Genomic DNA, 19,162 nt, shown 5'->3' on the forward strand with positions numbered 1-19,162 from the left:
TGTGAAAGCAGCAGCCCTTGATGCGACATGTGAAAACCACAGCAGGAGTGTCTGTGGTAGGAGGAGCGGTTGCTTGCTGTCCCAGCCTTTGCTTCAAGAGGGAGCGGGCTTGGCAGCTGGAGCCCTTGGAAAAGAAGAATTGCTGTGAAGGGAACACTAGCTCCCCAGAATGTTACCAGGGAGAGGGAGAGTGATGCGGAGGGCTCCGGATTACCCGAGTAGCACCAAACTCTTCATGGTCTATCATGAAGGTACCAGCACACCTGGGAATAAGTCACTTCATCTCTTTCAGTTTCTGTCTGTAATATTAGAACAATGACACCTCGCTGGCTGCCTTCACAGTGCTGTTGCTGTGTCAAATAAAATATTGGACGCAAAGCCAGTGTATAAAATAAATGAGGACATAAAATTGTAATGTCCTGTCCCCGTAAACAATTAGAAGTATGTAATTACTTCATTCCACACTCATTGTTGCTAATTCTGTTTAGGACTTTAACGGAGGGTGAAATGAGAGCTTATTTCACGAGCCTGACTCATCATTTTCAGTACTTTCGATATTGAATATCATTCCCTAATTTTTGAAGGTTGAGCACCGTAATAGTTATTATGGCTGTCCCCTGCTAAAGAAATGGCTTTATTGTATCAAACCAGACATCTTCCTTTTTTACAGGAAGGCTGAAATTACAGTGAACACGGGCGAAACTCGTATTATTTCTAGCGCTGTTCTTTCAGCCATGGATGAAGACACACCCAGGGAGAAGATTTACTATTTATTTGAAAGGCTTCCCCAAAGTGGGCAACTTCAGCTTAAGGTTAGTGGCCTTTTTACTTTTATTATCTGTAAATGAATGGGACAAGTATAAATTTTCTCAATGCACAGATTTCTGCAACTGAATTTATTCTGTAATAGCCAGATTTTGCCCAGAAGTAAAAAAAAATAATAATAATTTTCCGATTTGGGGGTTAACTCTCACTATTCTAAATTTACTTTTTCAACTCAAGGTAAATTCAGCCAAAAGCAAGGATTTTCATTCCTCCTTCCCCCTTTGGATTGTACCTAAATTGGGAGGACAAAGTTACTGGGGTAAAGCAAGTTGCCTAGTTTCTGATGAGAATCAGGCATCTTTTGAGAGAGCTTTAATGCCACCAGACTTTTTCTTAAAAAAAAAAAAACCATTTATTTAGAGCAGTTATTGTCAGTATCAACAAACTGATTCTAAATTTTATCTGGAAAGGCAAAATACCCAGAACAGCCAATACAATATTGAAGGAGAACAAAATTGAAGGACTGATACTATCTGACTTCAGCATTTACCATTCAACTGTGGTGATCCGGACAGTGTGCGTCTGGTAAAAGAATAAACAAGTAGATTAATGAAACAGAATAGGGGGTCCAGGAATTGATCCACCCAAGTGTGGTCAAAAGATCTTTGACAAAGGAGCAGAGATAATACGATAGAGAAGAGATAGTCTTTTAACAAATGGTGCTAACTATCCTGGTTTAGACTTTGTGTATGATGCCCAAGCACGAGCCCAATACAAATCAGAAATCCATCACTTGAGTAATCCGTCAGAACGTTCATTTGAACGGTGGATTAAGGCTAGCAACAACCACCACCAGCCATCCCCAGTGTGATTGTTCTACTGAACCTTTAACTCTTCATGTCATGTACATGCAGCCCTAGAAAAGCAGGAAAGATTCACTTAGCATGGAGCAGCTTGATAGTCTTAAATTATGAGCACCACAGAGAATCAAAGTGAAGAGCAATCACTGATTTAAATTGAGGTGCAGCTGTGTCCTTATTTCATTTCAAAGAGTAATGAAGCAGAAATGCAGTGGGAGCTCACACATTTGGGTGGCATGGGAACCGAAGGGCTTTGGTTATGTGAAAATCCAGATGGGTCCAGGTTCCCAGTATGGTGCCACAGAGTTCTCTCCCGGCTCTCACGGGATTCTCCATGTCTCTCCAAGACCAGGGACTGAGTTTCCTGGACTTTCTCAAGTGCCTTTGTTTCCTTGTTGACGTTTCTTCCTTTTCCTTACCTTCAGCCTGACTCTTAATTTCTTCCTCCTTGGGGGCTTGCAAATGATTTCGTCGAGTCACAGCTCACATGTGGAAGTGCATGTGGGAACTTGGATGGAGATGAGGAAAAGCAAAAGACATCTTTTTTCTTTATTTACTTCCTGGAACAAGATTATAAAGAGAAAGGTTAAACAGAATTGCAGGCTGTCCAGTTTAAAACCAGGAAGAGAGTCTGTCTTAAAAATTAAATTTACAAAGAGATCTTACGATGAAAACAATGAGCTTAATTATTACAATATAATTAACTTTTTTCCTCAGTGAGCACTGGGGCAGAACATACCTGTGTACAAACGTTAGAGAGGCACAAACATTAAAGAGGAGGGAACTTTATCAGATAGAGTGACGTAAAGGGAAGTGATAACACTGTGAGGGGAGAGGAAGGCAAAGCTTTTTTTTTCAGGAACTGGGAGTCTGTGAAATAATAATGTGTGAAGGGAAATAAAAATGGATGATTTAAATTTCTGGTTTAGCTTCTTAAATCAGACAGGAAAAGCACAAGGTAATACCATATAGTAAATTTTTAAGGTGACATTTTTCTTGAATTATGTTAAATGACTTTTACAAGCCCCTTTTAGCAAAAGCTATGCATCTTAAGAGAATAACAATAGAATTATTAATCAGATACAGATTGATTATTATTGTATTTTCTGATGCTCTCCATTGTCAGCTCTCCCTCAGCGCAAGGACTTCTTTTTATTGAAAGTGCCACAATTTCTGCACTGAGTTCTGTACAGAATATATGCTTAGCTGATGCTAGCTTGTTTTTAGAAGAGTATGATACATAATGTATATTTGCAGTTGCTTTTGTGCCGACTCAAGATATAAGTGTAGAGAGTGTTAGGGACTTTGATAATTCTCTTTGGACTTTAGTAAGCCTAGAAAATATATGGAGGGTAAATACACCCATTCTGCTTGTGTTTTATTTATTTCAGTTAAGCCTAGTGACAATCCAGTGTCAAAAAATCGGTTTAATTAATTGTACAATAATACGAACTAAGGGAAAAAAGGAAATCCCAAATGAAGCACGTTTAAATTTTAAATAATCGATTCCAACAGCTCGATTACCCACCTGCTCTCATTAATTGGAATATTTAATCAGCTATGATTGCTTATGATAGATACCTTGGCAGTAGCACTGCTGTTGAATTGCCACACGACTTGGTCAAAATTCCTTTGGTTAAAGCTAATTTTTTTCCAAGGTCCAAAATTGTTTTAATATATTTCTTCCAATGGAAAAATATAAGGTAGAATGGCAAAACATTGCATCTGGAGTTTTCCTGAAATATCCTTTCTATTAGAAGTTTTCAAGGATATGGAAAAAGTCCACTAACGCAGCTTGCAGGGAAAAAAAAACCATGGGCAGCTGACTAATTCTGGCCCCTTTCAGACAGGGAGGAGCTGGGTCCCTCTGGCCCCTGGCATGAAATGCACTCAGGAGGATGTGGATCTGAACTTGCTGAGATACACACACACCAAGGCAGGGGATTCCCAGAACCAAGACAGCTTCACCTTCTACCTCTGGGATGGTGACAACAGGTCACCTGCGTTTGACTGTCACATCACCATCAAGGATATGGGAAAAGGTAAAGCATTTTTATCAAGTTTTATTGGGACCAACGTTTACAACTTTACAACAATAAATGTAAGCACTCGAAGTTTTCCCCTCGCTCCCACCCTTTTCTCTTCTCTTTCTCTTTCCTTTCCTCCTTCCCTCCTTTCCTTTCTTCCTTCCATTCTTTATACTTGAAATTCCATCGTTTATGATTTGATCCTTTAGCTCTTCACTTGCTTTGCCTGGCATCCATGAGAGTTATGGGAGTAACCAGCTCATTTGTTACTTTCATTGTTTCAAAAAACCTATTAGAAATCCAGCTTTGCGCACAATATGGCTGCATAGGCTACTTTAACCATCAGAGTTTTATGCTTTAAGTAAAATTTTACCAAATCCACGTGATACCTCTAGTTTTAATCTTCAGGAATTGAATTATCACTTGAAAATGGAGTTTGAAAGGAAAAATATTTCCAATACAATTATAATAAAGGAAATTATACACTATAATATAATAATAATAAAGGAAATTTTAAATTTTAAAAAATAATAAAAAAGAAGTTTGCTGTCAAAAAGGTTGTAAGTTGTTGCTCTTTTCACTTTGGAAGTGTTAACACATACTCTTTAGGGACAGGGGAGACCTGTAGTAAGGTAATAAGCTTCTCTTGAATTAATTAAGCAGACTATTTGCATGATATGACTAGCAGCATGTAAATAGTTGTAAGAGGAGAGTGAAAAAAATACTGGAAAGAAAGCTCAGCAAAGGGGAGTGTAAGCCATTGATTTCCAACTGTCACTCCCCCATACTTGTGCTTAGAGCTTGTATGAGGAGGGTAAAGATTATATTTCATTAATCTATACAGTTCAGGATCTGTATATTCCCAGGACCAAGCATCGTCTTAGATCCTCAGTATATGCTTGATTGACAAATATGCTTCCTTTTTTGCCTTGGCTGCCAGGAAGCTCAGAGCTAAATTAAGTTGGATGCTTAAATGCAGTAAAAATCTTACTTCATGTACATGGTTAAATGACAGTTATCCTGAGGTTTTTTTATTATTTATTTATTTATTTATAATTGAAGTACAGTCAATTACAATGTGTCAGTCTCTGGTGTACAGCACAATGCCCCAGTTATCATGATTATTTTTAAACAAATGTTAAGCCAGCATGATTGATTTTAAGATGTTTATTTTGGCCTGTTTTTATGTGTATATATATATACTTCATTTGCTTGTTTCCTTGAAGATGTCTAATAAATGACTCCCAGATAAGCTATGTGTTAGTGTACACATATATTTCTCTCTGCAAAAGTAAGGCTATGTTCATCGTAACTATCTGTCCAGGCAAAACATAATATGAGTAAAATATCAGGGCAGACAACACATCTATTAGGGCAGGCAGTCTTCTCATTGCCTTAGCTCGATGCATTCCCGTGGAGGAAATTTCTGTTCCACACAGCCACCTGGAGACTCTTTCCAGCTAGAGGATCCTTTGTCTCTGAAGGCCATGGAGTCACTTTGGGAATGGAATATGGAGGAAAATGAGAGGATTTCATGGAATAGGCTTGGAGGTGGAGTGCTTGTCTTCTCCACATCCCGGTGGCTGAATTGCTGGCACGCACCGCATTAAGGGAGTCTGGGCAGTAGAAACTGTATGTAGTAGTGCATCTCGGAAGAAAAGGAATTGAGGCTGGTGAGTGCCTGCCCAGTCTCTCCTACAACTGACATGTGATTATTTTCTAAAATGATTTGTGAAAACTTACGTCAAGTAGATACATTAACCTGTTATCATTTTCAGTAATTCAAAAAAAAATTTTTTATGTAATGGTGTTTTATCTTCTGCACGGTGTTCTGTCCTTCCTCAGTCCTCCCCCTCCTCCTTCACTGCTGCTGTTTCATCTTCCTTTTTTTCTTCCTTCCTTCCTTTCTTCTTTCTTTACTTAGCATCAGTTTTCTCAGCTTGCAGTATAACTTTATAACCATAATTGTTCTTCTCTAAATGAAGCTATACTGAATTGTTAGACTAAAGCATACTCTATATTAGCACATTGAACACTTGGGTTGTTTCCACCTGGGAGCTATTATAAATAACACTGTACCTTCCCATTGTGCTGTGTCTTCTGATATGCACAGTGGCAAACATGATGTGGACACCTTTGAGAGAAGTTTAGAATGACATTGTGTGTAGTTGGCCCCGATCCATATACTGCCATGACAGTGCTGAAAAATTACCTTCAGGCAAAACCTACATGCTCTTCCTCCTTTCAGATCTATCTTCTGCTCCTGGTGAAACCTCTTGTGGATGATTTTCATTCCCCAGCCTTGTTCGTTCTTTGTACTTTCTTGGTATATTCCTCTTGACTCCCTCTGAAGCATCTGGGGCTCAGGTTTTGATTTAAAATTAGGTTGGTCATTGATTGTATGTTGGACTTAAGTTGCATAGCATTTTAAGTTAAAAGTATAGTCTACCAAAGAGACCAATTTGATCATCTAAAACAGGGTTTCCTGATCTTGGCAATACTGGCATTTGGGGCTGGGTAAGTCTTTGTTGTAATGGCCTTTCTTGTGCATTGTAGAGTTTTTAGCAGCATCTGTGGTCTCTGCCCACTAGAAGCCAGTAGCACCGCCCCTCCCCCAGATAGGACAACCAAAATATCTCCAGACACTGTGAAATGTCCCCGGGGGAGGCAAAATTGTCCCTTGTTGAGAACCACTGGGCTAAAATTATGCCTCCTTGATGTTTTATCTTCATTTTTCGTTTCCTCACGGGACTGAACGTCTTTTCAAAATTTAATTGACTATTTGTATTTTTAACTTAGAAATGACTGGACATCTGTTTCACACATATTTCCTTTTGGATATTCACCCTTTGAGTGTTGATTTATAAGAATTCTTTCTATATTAAAGAGAGGAAGCAAAATATTACAGTGTTTGAGTTTGTGCTCTTGGATCAGGTGGTTTGAATACAAATTCTAGCTCCACCTTTCATAATTGTGTAGTCATTAACAAGTTAGTTAACATTCCTACACCTCATTTATAGCCTGAGAAATATGACAACACCCTATCTCATAGGGTTGGAATGAAGAGGTAAGAGCCTTTAGCCCTGTGCCTGGCACACAGTAGAAACACGTAGTGTTTCAGTTATGATCATTTTTTAAATGAACCTCAGATGCGTGAAATTGGATGCTAATCCTTGTTTGTGACACTGTGTCCTTAGTCTATGTGTGATCCACCTGTACTTTGCTCACTCAGACACTCATTCATACATTCTTTTAAAAACACATATTAGCACCTGTGCAGCCATCGTACCTACCAGGACTAGAATATTAACAGCACCAGACATCTCCCTGTGTGCTCTTTCCATCCTCCAGAGACAACCATCATCCTGAATTTTGTACTGATTTTCTTACTTTTGTTTATAGTTTTCTGGGACTTGCTCACCTAACAAATGTTAATAAGCTACATGTGTGTTGTTGCATCTGACTCTAGTTTATTCATTTTGCTACTGTACACAAATCAGTTGTATGAGTGGACCAGGGTTTGTTTATCCGTCCGCCTTTTGAGAAGGCATTTGGGTGGTTTCCAGTGTTTCAGTTACAAACAGTGCTGCTGTGACCTTTCTAGCACAGATCTTCTGGGTACAAGTGTGCGTGTTTCTCTCCAGCACACAGCTGGAGGGGAGCCACTGGGTCAAGGCATATATGAGGATTCAATGCTTTACAAAATCACACCAAATTGTGTACCATTCACACTCCTACCAGAATCAGGTGCAAGAGTCTACATCTTCTTCAATATTTGGTGTCATATGACTTCTACATCTTTGCCAGTTGAAGGGTTACGAGATGGCAGCTTATTATGTTCTTGATTTGGTATTCCAAGATAATTAATGAGATTGAGCATATGTCTGCGTCTTTATTGGCCATGTATGTTTCCCCTTCTCTGTAATATCTGCTCATGTCTTTTGCTGAATTCTTTTACTGATTCTAGATATAGAAACCCTGCTGTGTCATATTAGTTTGGATTTCTGCTCAGTTTGGCCTTTGTTTTTTGCCTTTACCTTGGATATTTTCTTTTTTTACAATTTGGTTCTTGACCACAACTTCTTCTGCCACCCAGGTGATATTGTCATCCTTGCAAAACCACTTGTGGTGTCTAAAGGTGACAGAGGTTTCCTGACAACCTCCACTCTCCTTGCTTCGGATGGAACACACAAGCCTGAGGAACTGCTCTATGTCATCACCTCACCCCCGCGACACGGCCAGGTCGAATATGTTCGCTATCCTGGAGTCCCCATCACAAGCTTCAGCCAAATGGACATCGCAGGACAGACAGTCTGCTACGTACATAAGAGCACAGCCGCTGTCCACAGGGATACATTCAGGTGAGCCGCAAGGCAACTTCAGAACCCCTTCCCTGGATTAAAGCTTAGAAAAACAAAAGGAGGGGAAACAGTGAGTTCTTTCCCAGCTCTGGTATAAATACGCTCTTCTTCCACTGCCTAGATGGATGAAAGGAAAGGATGCACAATTAAAATGACAGCAGCCAGGCAAGAAATTAGGGCTTGTTGTTTAAAAATAAACACATAAGCAGATCTAAATGCAAGCTGTTCCATGAAGAGGAATGCAAAGACCTAAGGATCCCAGCTAATGAGAGATGCAGAAAAGCAATTTACCTCTTTTCTGAGTATGTTTTTCTATATGAGGAAAAGGAATTTGCTAGTAAACATTTGGCAGAAGCAGACAGTGCCTTTTGACACATTGTGTTCCGGTAACTGTTATCATAAATCATGTTGTCATAAAGTGGATCGTATTTCGCCATAGAAACAATGTTATAATTGGGGGCTGTGCACCTGTGCAAGGATTCTGTATCAGATAAGTCACAGGAATGAATAACAATCTGTTGAAAAGACAAAGATACAACATTAATGAAAGCCGGCATTCGTTTTAAATATTGAAATCTGTTTCCAGTTACAGAAAGCAAGAAAAACTCTAGAGAGTCTATCACTTAGCAGTTCTCAAAGCTGGCTGAACTTGAGGTCGTAGATAGAAATATAGATCCGCAGGGCTGGGATGAGAACCTGGAAATCTTAGACTAGCCTCTGGGGGACCATGGTACGTATCTATCCCTGAGTTTTACCAATTAAGAAGGAAGCCCTGAGAGTGTTGTTTCATCTTGGATACACACAGGGCTTGTGGCCTCCAGAAAAATTGTTACCATATCGGACTACAGCTTTTAGAAGAATGCTATAAAACAGCATCAATGTAGCATCCTCCTGTGTTACTTGAGGGTCTCCCAGAAACCAGCAAGTACACTGCTGTACTCATGTTCAAATACCACTCTCCTCTATCGTATATCTTATCTGTCTAAACTCAATATGTCTGCTACAATAAACACTTGTAAAATGTCAGTAAAGATGATTTTGCTTGCCTTTTTGGCATTTGGAATGACGGCTTGGAAAGATGATTTGGATACTTCAGTTGTTAAACAAAAAAATCCAGAGAAGTTTGGACTAATATCTTCCTTTTTTCTCTCTTGACAAATGTTCTGAACAAGCAGATCATCAGCTGGTAATCATCCGGTTGGTCACTTTCTTCATAACCAATTCAGGGGCTGAGTGTTGCTAGTAGTTGCTAGAACATGAGAAGCGGGGATGACTTTTCACATCAATTCTGTGGTGCTGGAAGTGGTCCAGGGCCACAGGCTTGGGGTCAGTTACTGCCTCCAATACTCACATCTCTGGCCTTCCTCAAGCCACATGTTCTCCTGTGCTCCCATGAAGTCTTCCGTGAAAAGGAGCAATGCTCACAGTAATTGCCTCACAGAGTTGTTGAGTTTAGACGAGCTTCTGAATGTAAAGTTCTTACTACATGGCTCATAGGAAAGACAAGACAAGTGTTAGCTTCTGTCATTACTATAACTGTTGTTGTTGTCATTCTTATTGTTATCATCCTTTTTATATTCTTTCCTTGGCCCCCTTTTTTCTCTCCAATCTGTACAACACCGAGACTAGTCTTGCAAGTTACAAAAAGCAATGATGATTCTTTTCTTCCTGTTTGTTATTGGAGGGTGGAAGGCTTCTTGGCTTAACCACCTATATCAGATTCAGAGCTTTTTCTTCTTTTAATATTATATTTATTTATTTATTATTGTATTATTTAATTGGTCTATTGAGGGGATAAGTAGGTTTATTTATTTTTAGAAGAGGTACTGGGCATTGAACCCAGGACCTCGTGCGTGCTAAGCATGGGCTCCACCACTTGAGCTGTACCCTCCCCCTGCTGGAGCTTTTACTTCTACACACATTTCTGGAACTTCCTGCTCCTGTCCATTCCTGCTTTTCCCCATCAATGCCCACGGATTGTCTGCTGAAGACATTAATGACTGTACTGGAGAAACCAGAGATCCTGCTGATGAAGCCAAAGAATGAAGGTGTAAAGATGTTCAGAAATAAAGACGAGGTATTAATCAGATGATAGTGATGAGCTGAGAATGAAAAACACAATCCCTGATATGAGGATTGGTGATACCGTAACAGTTTCCTGGTTCACATCCATAGAAAGCCACACTAGATGTCATTTTAGAAAGCATTTCTCCCAGGAGTTTCTAAATTTCTAGATCCTCAAGAGAGTTTACCTGAGACATTTATGAAAATATAAATTCTTGGTGCCTCACCGTGGAGAGGCAACTTTGGTAAGTCCAGTTTGGGGCCCAGGAATATGTATTTTTAAAAGCTCTCCAGGTGATTCTGTTGCTGTTGGGACCAGCCATCTAAGGTCTGGTCCGGTCCATCGTTTTGAGTATGTTCTGAGGAGTTTGAGGATTTCCAAAAGCTCTCTGGGGGCCTCCCAGAGACAGAAAACGAAGGGGCGCAATTGGTGGGGTTCTGCAGCTCGGTCTGCCGAGAGAACGTCCTTTGGTTTAGTCTTCTGGTGGTTTTTAGTTTGTACTGCACACTGGGCTTCTGGGCAAGGTTTTCTTTTAGCGAAGAGCCTGTGGCGATCAGTACCACCAATGATACAAAGATGCAAAGTGATATGTGCTGGTTAGGAAGAGGCAAGAAATAATAGGGATTCAAGCCTGAACAACCACTCCCTTTAGTTCTCTCAGTCCTTCTGTTTCAAGAAGGAAGTCTCAGGCTGGTGCTCTGAGGTCTTTGACAGTTCCTCAGTATTAGCTGTTTTCCCTTTTTAGCAAAGAGCGAACAGGCCTCAGGCTCCAAGCCACTGGCCAACAATATCTAGCGAGAATGAAAAACAGTTTGTTTTCTTGTATTTATTTGTGTATTATTTATGGTGATTAAGTTTTTATGGGTTAAAACTTGCAGCTTTTAGTAGTGAAAAAGTTTCAAGTAGAATTTATTTAAGCATAAAAGTGAGTTGATACAAAGCAAAGTAGTAAGTAATCAGAGTGCAGGTCGCACTAGAAAATGGCAGAAATTGCAAGGACGGCGTTTGAATGACTCAAGATTAGGAAACATGTGTGTAGGGATAAAATATACTAACCGCAAAGGCTGGAAAATGGATTTGCTCCAGTTCCTTCCTTACGTGTCGGGAAGCTAGCATTGCTTGAACAGCTGCAGAGCATCAGGCGGAGGACCAGACCCTTTTTCGGTGTGTGTCATTTCCCTTAAGCCTTCCACCACCGCCTTGAGGAGGATGGCTTGTTCCCTTTTTGTGGATGAGAAAACTGAGGTTCCGACAGTTTACGTCACCTAAATTGACGTAACTAAGTATCAGAGCTGAATTTGGGCTGGGATTTCGTTTTGGAGAGTACTTTCCATTACACCTGACTGTACCCAAAATTTGTGGAGAATATGTACTTGTGGGAAGGAGCCGCCTTACCGTGTCCTTCTAATGTTTGACCAGCAGTTCTGCATGTTTATAATAGAAGAGCCTAGCATCTGCCCAGGACCCTCTTTTTAATCTCTTCATTTCACTAACCCAATCACGGACCGCTGAGTTGTTTGTCAGGTGGCGCTAAACCAAGGCTGAAAGCCTGTTTTAATGAAAGTGTGATCGTGGTGCTTTTTAAAAATTAAATATATGCAACCAATCTAATCACCTCAATTTATGTTGCTTGCTGTTAAATCTGGCAAGAAATTTGGCTGAGTAGAAGAGATAAATTCTGTGGCAGAGAATTTCCCCCCTTCCCGTTTTAATGTAAGAGATGGTAACATTAATTAAATGGAGGAATTTAATGGTCAGATTTTACCTTCTGCAAAAATATTTTGTGAATCATAAATTTCCCCTGTATTGTTTGGTGCTGCTGGCCTGGAAGAAAGATTTGGCAGCACATTCTAGGACAGATGACACCAAGTGATTAGCAAGCTGACTTCAGCTGCTGGCAGCCGGGGACTAAAAGAACATGCTAATGTCCTCCGTTTTGACATGCCGGCTGGACTTTTTTTTTTCCTGAAGAACTGGCTCTACTTATGATTCCATTTTTATCTTTTAAATGCCATGACAGATGGCAGATTCTTCAGCCAACTCTATTGCCAGGAAATGCAGAAAGCTTGAAAGCACCATGGTAATGGTGAAATCAGACCAGGCAGGCACCCCATACAAATCTAAGAGTCATTCCCTAGATTTCATGAGACAGTGGTCATCTTGGCTGTCTCTTCTCGGTGGGGTGGAAGGGGGGAGAGGAGGCATGATAAAGGAAATTAAACAGCATGGACACACAGAAAGAGCTGCTGCCTCGATACCACCAGCTTCTTAACCTCAGAATGGGTGCCATTACAGCAATGGCACTCTTGTTCTAAAACCTGAAAATGCAATTTGAAATTATATAAAACAAAGTTCCTTTGGGGGTGTGTGGTAGTGGAGCATTTGGAAGATCATCTGGTCAACCTTTGTAGATGTGAAGCGCCGACCTTGTCACACTGGTGCTGCCAGGCTTATTTTGACTGGGACGCCAACCATGACCGTTCACTCTGTCTCTGTCTCTCTGACATGTTCTCTGCCTGTGAGTACTTTGCATTGTTCTTTGTGAAAGTGGAATGATGTGTTAGTTCCAGTCATGTTTAGACATTGCATCCTTTCGCCACTGGCTTGTGAGCTTTCGGTCAGTGCAGACAGCTGTCCCAGCTGGGAACGCTGGCCTCAGGAGACGTATTTCTCACCTTTACATGGTCCCTGGGCTGCTTGCCCTCATTTCCATCTGTCTCATGGCAGGCTGCCGATTACTGACGTGGTCAGATGCCCCTCTTAGGCAGGGAGGAGTTGGAGATGTACTGCCTAGATCACACGGGTCACGCACACATAGAGAAATGCGGCCGCCTTGAGACTGAGCTCCGAGGACCCGGTGGGGCATTGCTGGAATTCAGACAGGAAGGTTAGAATCAGATACTCAAACGGCAGCCCCCACCGAGGCTCCAGCCATCTCTGGAGCTCCCACTTCACCTCCTTGCTCTCTGTCTCTGTCTCTCTCCATCTTTCTCCTTCCTTCTTTGCCAGAATTTGACATGATTTTAATGGGGCACAAAGTCTTTAATTCCACAATTAATGCTGATACTGAAAATACATATCCTTTGGCTTAAATCTGTGCTAAACTGTAAATGGCTAGTTTAAAACTCTCCACGAGAGCACATTTTGACGTAGGGATCTGGTGGGGATTAGATACCACTTTAATGTGAAAGACGGCAAAGTGGGAGGAGTGAGCTGTGTTTCTGGGGGGGTGAAGTGGAAGAAGGGAGAAATTAGAGCCCCTGGGGGAATGGCTAGTCTCCTTACCTTACCTCGGCTCAAATGATAGGCCCTGGGGAGGAAACAGGAAAACAATAGAATAAAGGTATAATTCCATGAAGAGCTCTCCCTGAGAAACCAACCATGATTTTTATACCTAAAAATGTATATTACTAGACCTTTGAAACTGCCAAGGTGACTAAGTAAAAAGTTGAAGAACACACACAAATATTTTTGTGAGTGTGCTTTTTTTTCTTTTTTTAAAAAAAAAAATTACTGAGTTTTGCAAACACTTCATGATCCAGCAATGAAATTGCCCTATTTGATTGGAATTTATTTATCAAAACATCAGCTTTACAAAAAGAGAACTGATGGTTTTGTTTTAGGGGAACTCTGTGATTTTGCTGAATCTACAATTCTAGAATTAATTCAGTATTCTTATTCCAACTGTAAAAATAATGCCGTGGGGGAAAAAATGGGTTGTCTTCTTTAGGAGTCAAGGTGTGCAAAATGTTGAAACTGTGCTTTATTTGTCGTGTGTCACTTAGCACTTTTAACTTTTTGAATGGAGATTCCTTTGCCCATGCATCACATCCTATTCTCCTTGAAGGCAGTCTTACCAACTCGCTAATTAGAAAGCTCAAAAATTTTAGCCTCGCCTTCAAAGCACCATCTGTATCAACCAAGCTCATCTCCCTTCACTTTTTGTCCAGCTGCTCTTCTCCTGGAGCCCTTTGCCTCAGGCAGGCTGACTGACTCATCTGCTCACACAGTCTGGTTTCACGTTCCTTCATGTTCAAAAGCAAAGCATCAACCCTCATACCTTGGAGGATAAGATACATTTTGTAAAGAATAAAAAACTTGGTAGTCAGATTTGTCAGATTAGGAAAATAAACACAAACCCATGTCTTCTCTAGTCTTTAAAAAAAAAAAACCTCCAAAGGAAATTCTTATATAATTTACTGGTGTATGCCACTACATTTTTAGAGTTTTACGTCCATGGAATATGAGTATCTCTGTCCTCCGTGAATACTGTAAGCAACTGGTACATGGAGAAAAATGAATAGACGCAAGTCTGTGATGATTTCAAGGTTTCTCTTGGCCTCTGGTTTGTCAGTTTCACTCACGAGGAGTGATTTCCTAACTTCTGGGAGTTTTAATCGTCCATTTTGTTGGCTTACTTCCACGACAGTCTCAATTGTCCTTTCAAATAGAAATTACACATTGAAATATTCTAAAGATCATTTCAGTTAGTGTAATTTTGAGATCAGCAGTGGTGGGTGGAATGTGACTGAGTGATCAGTATAACCAGGAGCACATGATGGTATCACAGACCTGCAACTGCGAGAAAGATTTTGCTTACCTTGGATTTGTATCATTTCCATTTTTTTCTTTATAGGTCTGCAGTGGTACTCAGGCGCCGTAATTCTTCCTTAATGGCCTGCTAAACCAGTATTTATATTAAAAACTCTGCAAGAGCAGAAAGTGTGGGGTCAGGAGCCCTGGGTTCTCATCCCAGCTCTGTCTCCTCCCTGCCTTATGATCTCCCTGATTGTTTCTGAACCTTTCTGTCAAATGTTCTTTTCCTTAAAGCTGGGGAGTAATCTCTGTGCAATGTAACTGCCCCATCTCTTGCCAGGGGCCATTGTGGAGGCACAAGGGAAAATACCTGAATTGAGCGAGTTAGCCACATTTGGCCTAGTCAGCACTTTATTGGATGGGCTTCCATTGATCAGTCTTGAGAGTTTAGCTTGTTAAATTCTCACAAAGAAAATACAACCGTGAAAGTCTAAATACCTAGAAATGAGTGTATTCTTCGGACTCACGCAGTGGGTCTAATCACACCCAGCAGGGGAGCCTGAGAAATCTTGACACAGTTCGTCTGCTGTCACGTGAGTCTACAGTCAGTGCTGGGAAGAAGTAGTTTGGGGGTTAGAATGGTCTTTTTGGTGTTATGTACTGACTAGTTTAACCCATAGAATGGTGTTCTTCTGAAAGCTCTGCCCTTGGGTTTTCGCTCGCGCCCCACCACGACGTGTCCTGTAGTAAAGGTGTGTGTTGTTATCATTTCATTCCAGTAGATGGTGACACGAGAACCCATGTTGAAGGCTGCCTTGCCTCTCTTTGCCAGATTCATCGTCAGCAACGGACTGCAGACCAGGCCCGGGGCCTTTGAGATCACCCTGGAGGCCGTGGACAGAGCCTTACCCGTGCTGACCAGGAACGAGGGGCTGAGGCTGGCCAAAGGGGCCACCGGCCTGCTCTCCCCCGACCTCCTTCAGCTGAGCGACCCTGACTCCCCCGTGGAGAGCCTCGCCTTCGTCGTGGCCCAGCCCCCTCGGCACGGCCAGCTCCACCTGCAGGGGGCGCTGCTGCTTCAGCACAGCTTCACTCAGCGCGACGTGGACAGCAGCCGGGTGGCCTACAGGCACTCAGGAGGGGATGCTCAGACCGACTGCTTTACTTTTGTGGCCACAGATGGGACAAACCGAGGCTTTCTTGTAGATGGGAGAGTTCAGCAAGAAGCTGTTTCATTCGCCATCCAGGCAAGTATGACCAGTCCAGCTCATGGCCAGAGAAGTGGAGGAAATGACTTCAAGAAGTAGTTCCTTATTTCCTTCCTCCTCTCATCCACATACGTAGTGTGCGTGTACAGCACGCCAGGCACTGAGCGAGGGACCATATTGTATGAACAAAGCAGATGGGGTCCCTGTGCCCGCACTGACGCCCGGCCTCAGTGGCAGGACAGAAAGGACCGAAACACAGGGGCTTTAGACTTAGACACACCTAGGCTGGAATTTCTGCTTTAAACATTTTAATATCTGTGTGAGCTTAAAGGAATTCTTCAATTCTTCTGATTCTACTTTTCCTTCTTTAAAAAACGCGCTTTACAGCCCTGCAGTGAGAATTAAGTAAGATGAGGTACGCAAGGCCCTAGCCCGTTGCCTGAAGTGCGTTAGGTATTCAGTCTCCTGTAACTACGGTTTTAGTAGCTGACTGCGCTGTTATGTTGATGCTTATGGGTCCATGTCATCTACTGGCATTTTAATACTTTTCAATTAAACACATGAAAACCTACAACACAGCATCAGTGTTACACACGCATTAATGATGAGGGAAGTCACTGGAGCAGCTCCAGTTTTTGGAGTGTTAACTGCAGGTCGAACCCACTTTACATAAATCTCATTTAATGTTCATAAAAATCCTGTGAACTTGGTTTCACCATCTCTATTGTATAGACGTGCAGAAGTAATTTGGTCAGACACATGTAGAGCTCTCACGTCTTTCTGATCCCGAATGCTGTGTCCTTTCCGTGGCACCACACCTGCCACCGTTGTGTTGACTATTTGATGATTCTTGGAGGGCGTAATGTGTTTTCCGTTTTTCAGTCAAAACACATCAAGTACGTTCTGGCTCCCAAAGCCCTGAATCCACTCTCCTTGGATATGGTTCACCCTGTTTTACACACTTCCACCAGCAGCAAAAAAAGATATAAGTCTGTCTCTTAATTACAGGATATATTCTGATTATATAAAATAATAATTTTCCCTTGCTCGTTAGTCTTTGTCTTAGGGTTCTGCAGAGAAACAGAATCAATAGGATGTACATAATTTATACATGTATCAGTATGAGTGCGGGAGAGAGACTGATTTATGTTCAGGAATTGGCTCATGCAACTGTGGGGTCTGACACATCCAAAGTCTGCACGGCAGGCCAGCAGCCTGAAAATTCCAGCAGGAGTTGATGTTCCAGTCTTGAGTCCAAAGGCAGTGTGAAGGCAGAACTCCTTCCTCTGCAAGAGACTTGCGTCTTCTCCCTGAAGGCCTTTACGTGATGGGATGAGGCTCACCCACAGTGTGGAGGGTAATCTGCTGGACTCCAAGTCTGCTGGTTGAAATACTAATCACATCTGAAAAAAGGCCTTCACAGGAACATCTCCGCTGGTGTTTGGCCAAACCCTGGGCATCACAACCCAGCTAAGATGACATACATTTACCTGTCACAGTCTCCACCTGAGGTGGGATTTGAGTCGAAATGTGGGGAGTTATGATAACACAGAGTGAGTAGGGAGGTCCAGAAAACGCAATGAAATTAGGAGGCACTGGGAGAAGAGAGCAGGTGTTGATGTTATTGGCACAGTATGTGAGAAGTACTCTGTACATAGCAGAATCACTGTTTCTTTTTTCTTCCATGTTTTCATTGTTGTTAGCTGCATCCCATGCTTCAGTCTGTTAATGTCTTTTTCTCAGCTCCTGGCTCCCCAGGCTCTACGGAGAAATGCCACTGTACTGTCCAACAGGAATAGTTTCCTGGTCTGTATGCTTGCAAACTTGTAGGAGTTATTCATTCTGAGTGCTGGCGTAAGGGTTCCTTCCTCCACTCCAGAACAGAGAGGGTGGTGACTGAAGAAAGTACCAGAACTTAAATCAGGTTTCTCCCAACACCAAAGTGATCTTAAAGAGCATGGTTATCGTAAGGGAGTTCTCCCTTGGAAGTTGTAGCATTTACTGATGGGAAATTGTTGAATACATGTTGCAAAGTTTTTTTCTTTATAAAAGTGCAAGGTTTTCCTTGCCTATATGTAAACAAACAAACAAAGCAAGCTCATCCACTCTTAGGGTCCTAACCTGGGTAACTGAGGGCAAAGCTACTGGACTGAAGCACAAGACACAGGTGTATTTTACTGACAGCAGCAGGCACCAGCCTGACATTTGTTTGGTCGGAAGTCATGTCTTTCTGACCGAGATCCTTCAGTCTTGCTACAATGACTCCTGTAATCTTTCTTTGACAGGGGACAGGGCTGGAGGTGAGGGGGAAAGGACCAGTGTCATTGCTTCCCACGGTTTAGGCAAGTGTGAGCTGATTTTCAGTGCATTCAACACAACTGTTCATCAGGATGTAGCCTTTAAAAAAAAAAAAAAAGTCTTGTACTCCAGTACTTCCTGCATTCTGAGTCAAAAGACCTGCTTTTGAAGAGACTAGAAAGTTAGTAGATTTAGGCTAGATTTTAACACAAAGCATGACCAAGGAAGACACACCCAGGGACCCTGTAACCAGAGTGTGGATATTAACACTTTTTAAAACAAATGATCACAACAGGTATTTACTCCTGTTTAAATACTTTTATTGATAAGAAAAATATAATATTGAAAAAACTACCCTCAACTATCTACCAACTTCAAGGATTACTCATAAGGCTTGAAGTGTTTTCAGTTTTCCTCCCTTGTCATTGACCATCCTTCCTCTTGGCTCCCCTAGAGCTCCTACCCCAAAGGCTATGATACCTGTTTGACTCCCCACCTCCCAGCCACCCTCTCAGCTCTGAGCTCGCCAGCCACACTTCTTTAGGAGAGAAGAATGACTGTAACTTATAAAAATGTTAGTTGCTGTTTCAGCTTATGAAATCATTGTTTGTGGTAAAGAATTCATAAGCTACAGAAAAGGACAGGTAAAAAACAAAGTCCTTCACAATCATCCCATGGTCATTCATGGCTTCCTTCCAGTCTTTTATTCTGTGCGATAAAAAAAATGGGATGACATTATATGTACTATTATGCATAGTACCTGTTGCCACTCATGTTATAAAAATTTCCTCATGTCATTAAATCTTCCTTGAAAACATAATTTTTAAAGGCTGCATGGCCCTCAGTCACAGGCAGAAATGATTTTTGATGTTTTGTGGAATTTTTTGTTAATTGCTATTATAAATTATATTTGAGTCAACCTCCACATATATACACTTTGTATATATCCGTTTCTGTAGAATATACTCAAAAAGTGAAAATTTTGGATCACTACATATGCACATTTTTAATCTACATATATCTCAAATTTGTCTCCTGAAAA

The 19,162-nt window shown here is 41.4% G+C and overlaps 1 protein-coding gene across 6 annotated transcripts in view; it reads left to right on the top strand.

The window, feature by feature from the left end:
• Positions 1-19,162, top strand: part of FREM1 (FRAS1 related extracellular matrix 1) — a 175,955-nt gene that overhangs the window by 118,484 nt on the left and 38,309 nt on the right. For 2 of the 6 annotated variants that reach the window (XM_072959410.1, XM_072959409.1), the window contains exons 22-25: positions 671-812; positions 3,472-3,667; positions 7,749-8,013; positions 15,447-15,861. In XM_072959410.1, the coding sequence (XP_072815511.1) occupies positions 671-812; positions 3,472-3,667; positions 7,749-8,013; positions 15,447-15,861 (1,018 nt within the window). Of the gene's footprint in view, positions 1-670; positions 813-3,471; positions 3,668-7,748; positions 8,014-15,393; positions 15,862-19,162 lie in introns of those variants that run through there. The other 4 variants (XM_072959411.1, XM_072959412.1, XM_072959414.1 and 1 more) reach the window with 4 other exon arrangements.

The sequence above is a fragment of the Vicugna pacos genome, chromosome 4 (assembly GCF_048564905.1).
Source record: "Vicugna pacos chromosome 4, VicPac4, whole genome shotgun sequence".
Classification (NCBI taxonomy): Eukaryota; Metazoa; Chordata; class Mammalia; order Artiodactyla; family Camelidae; genus Vicugna; species Vicugna pacos.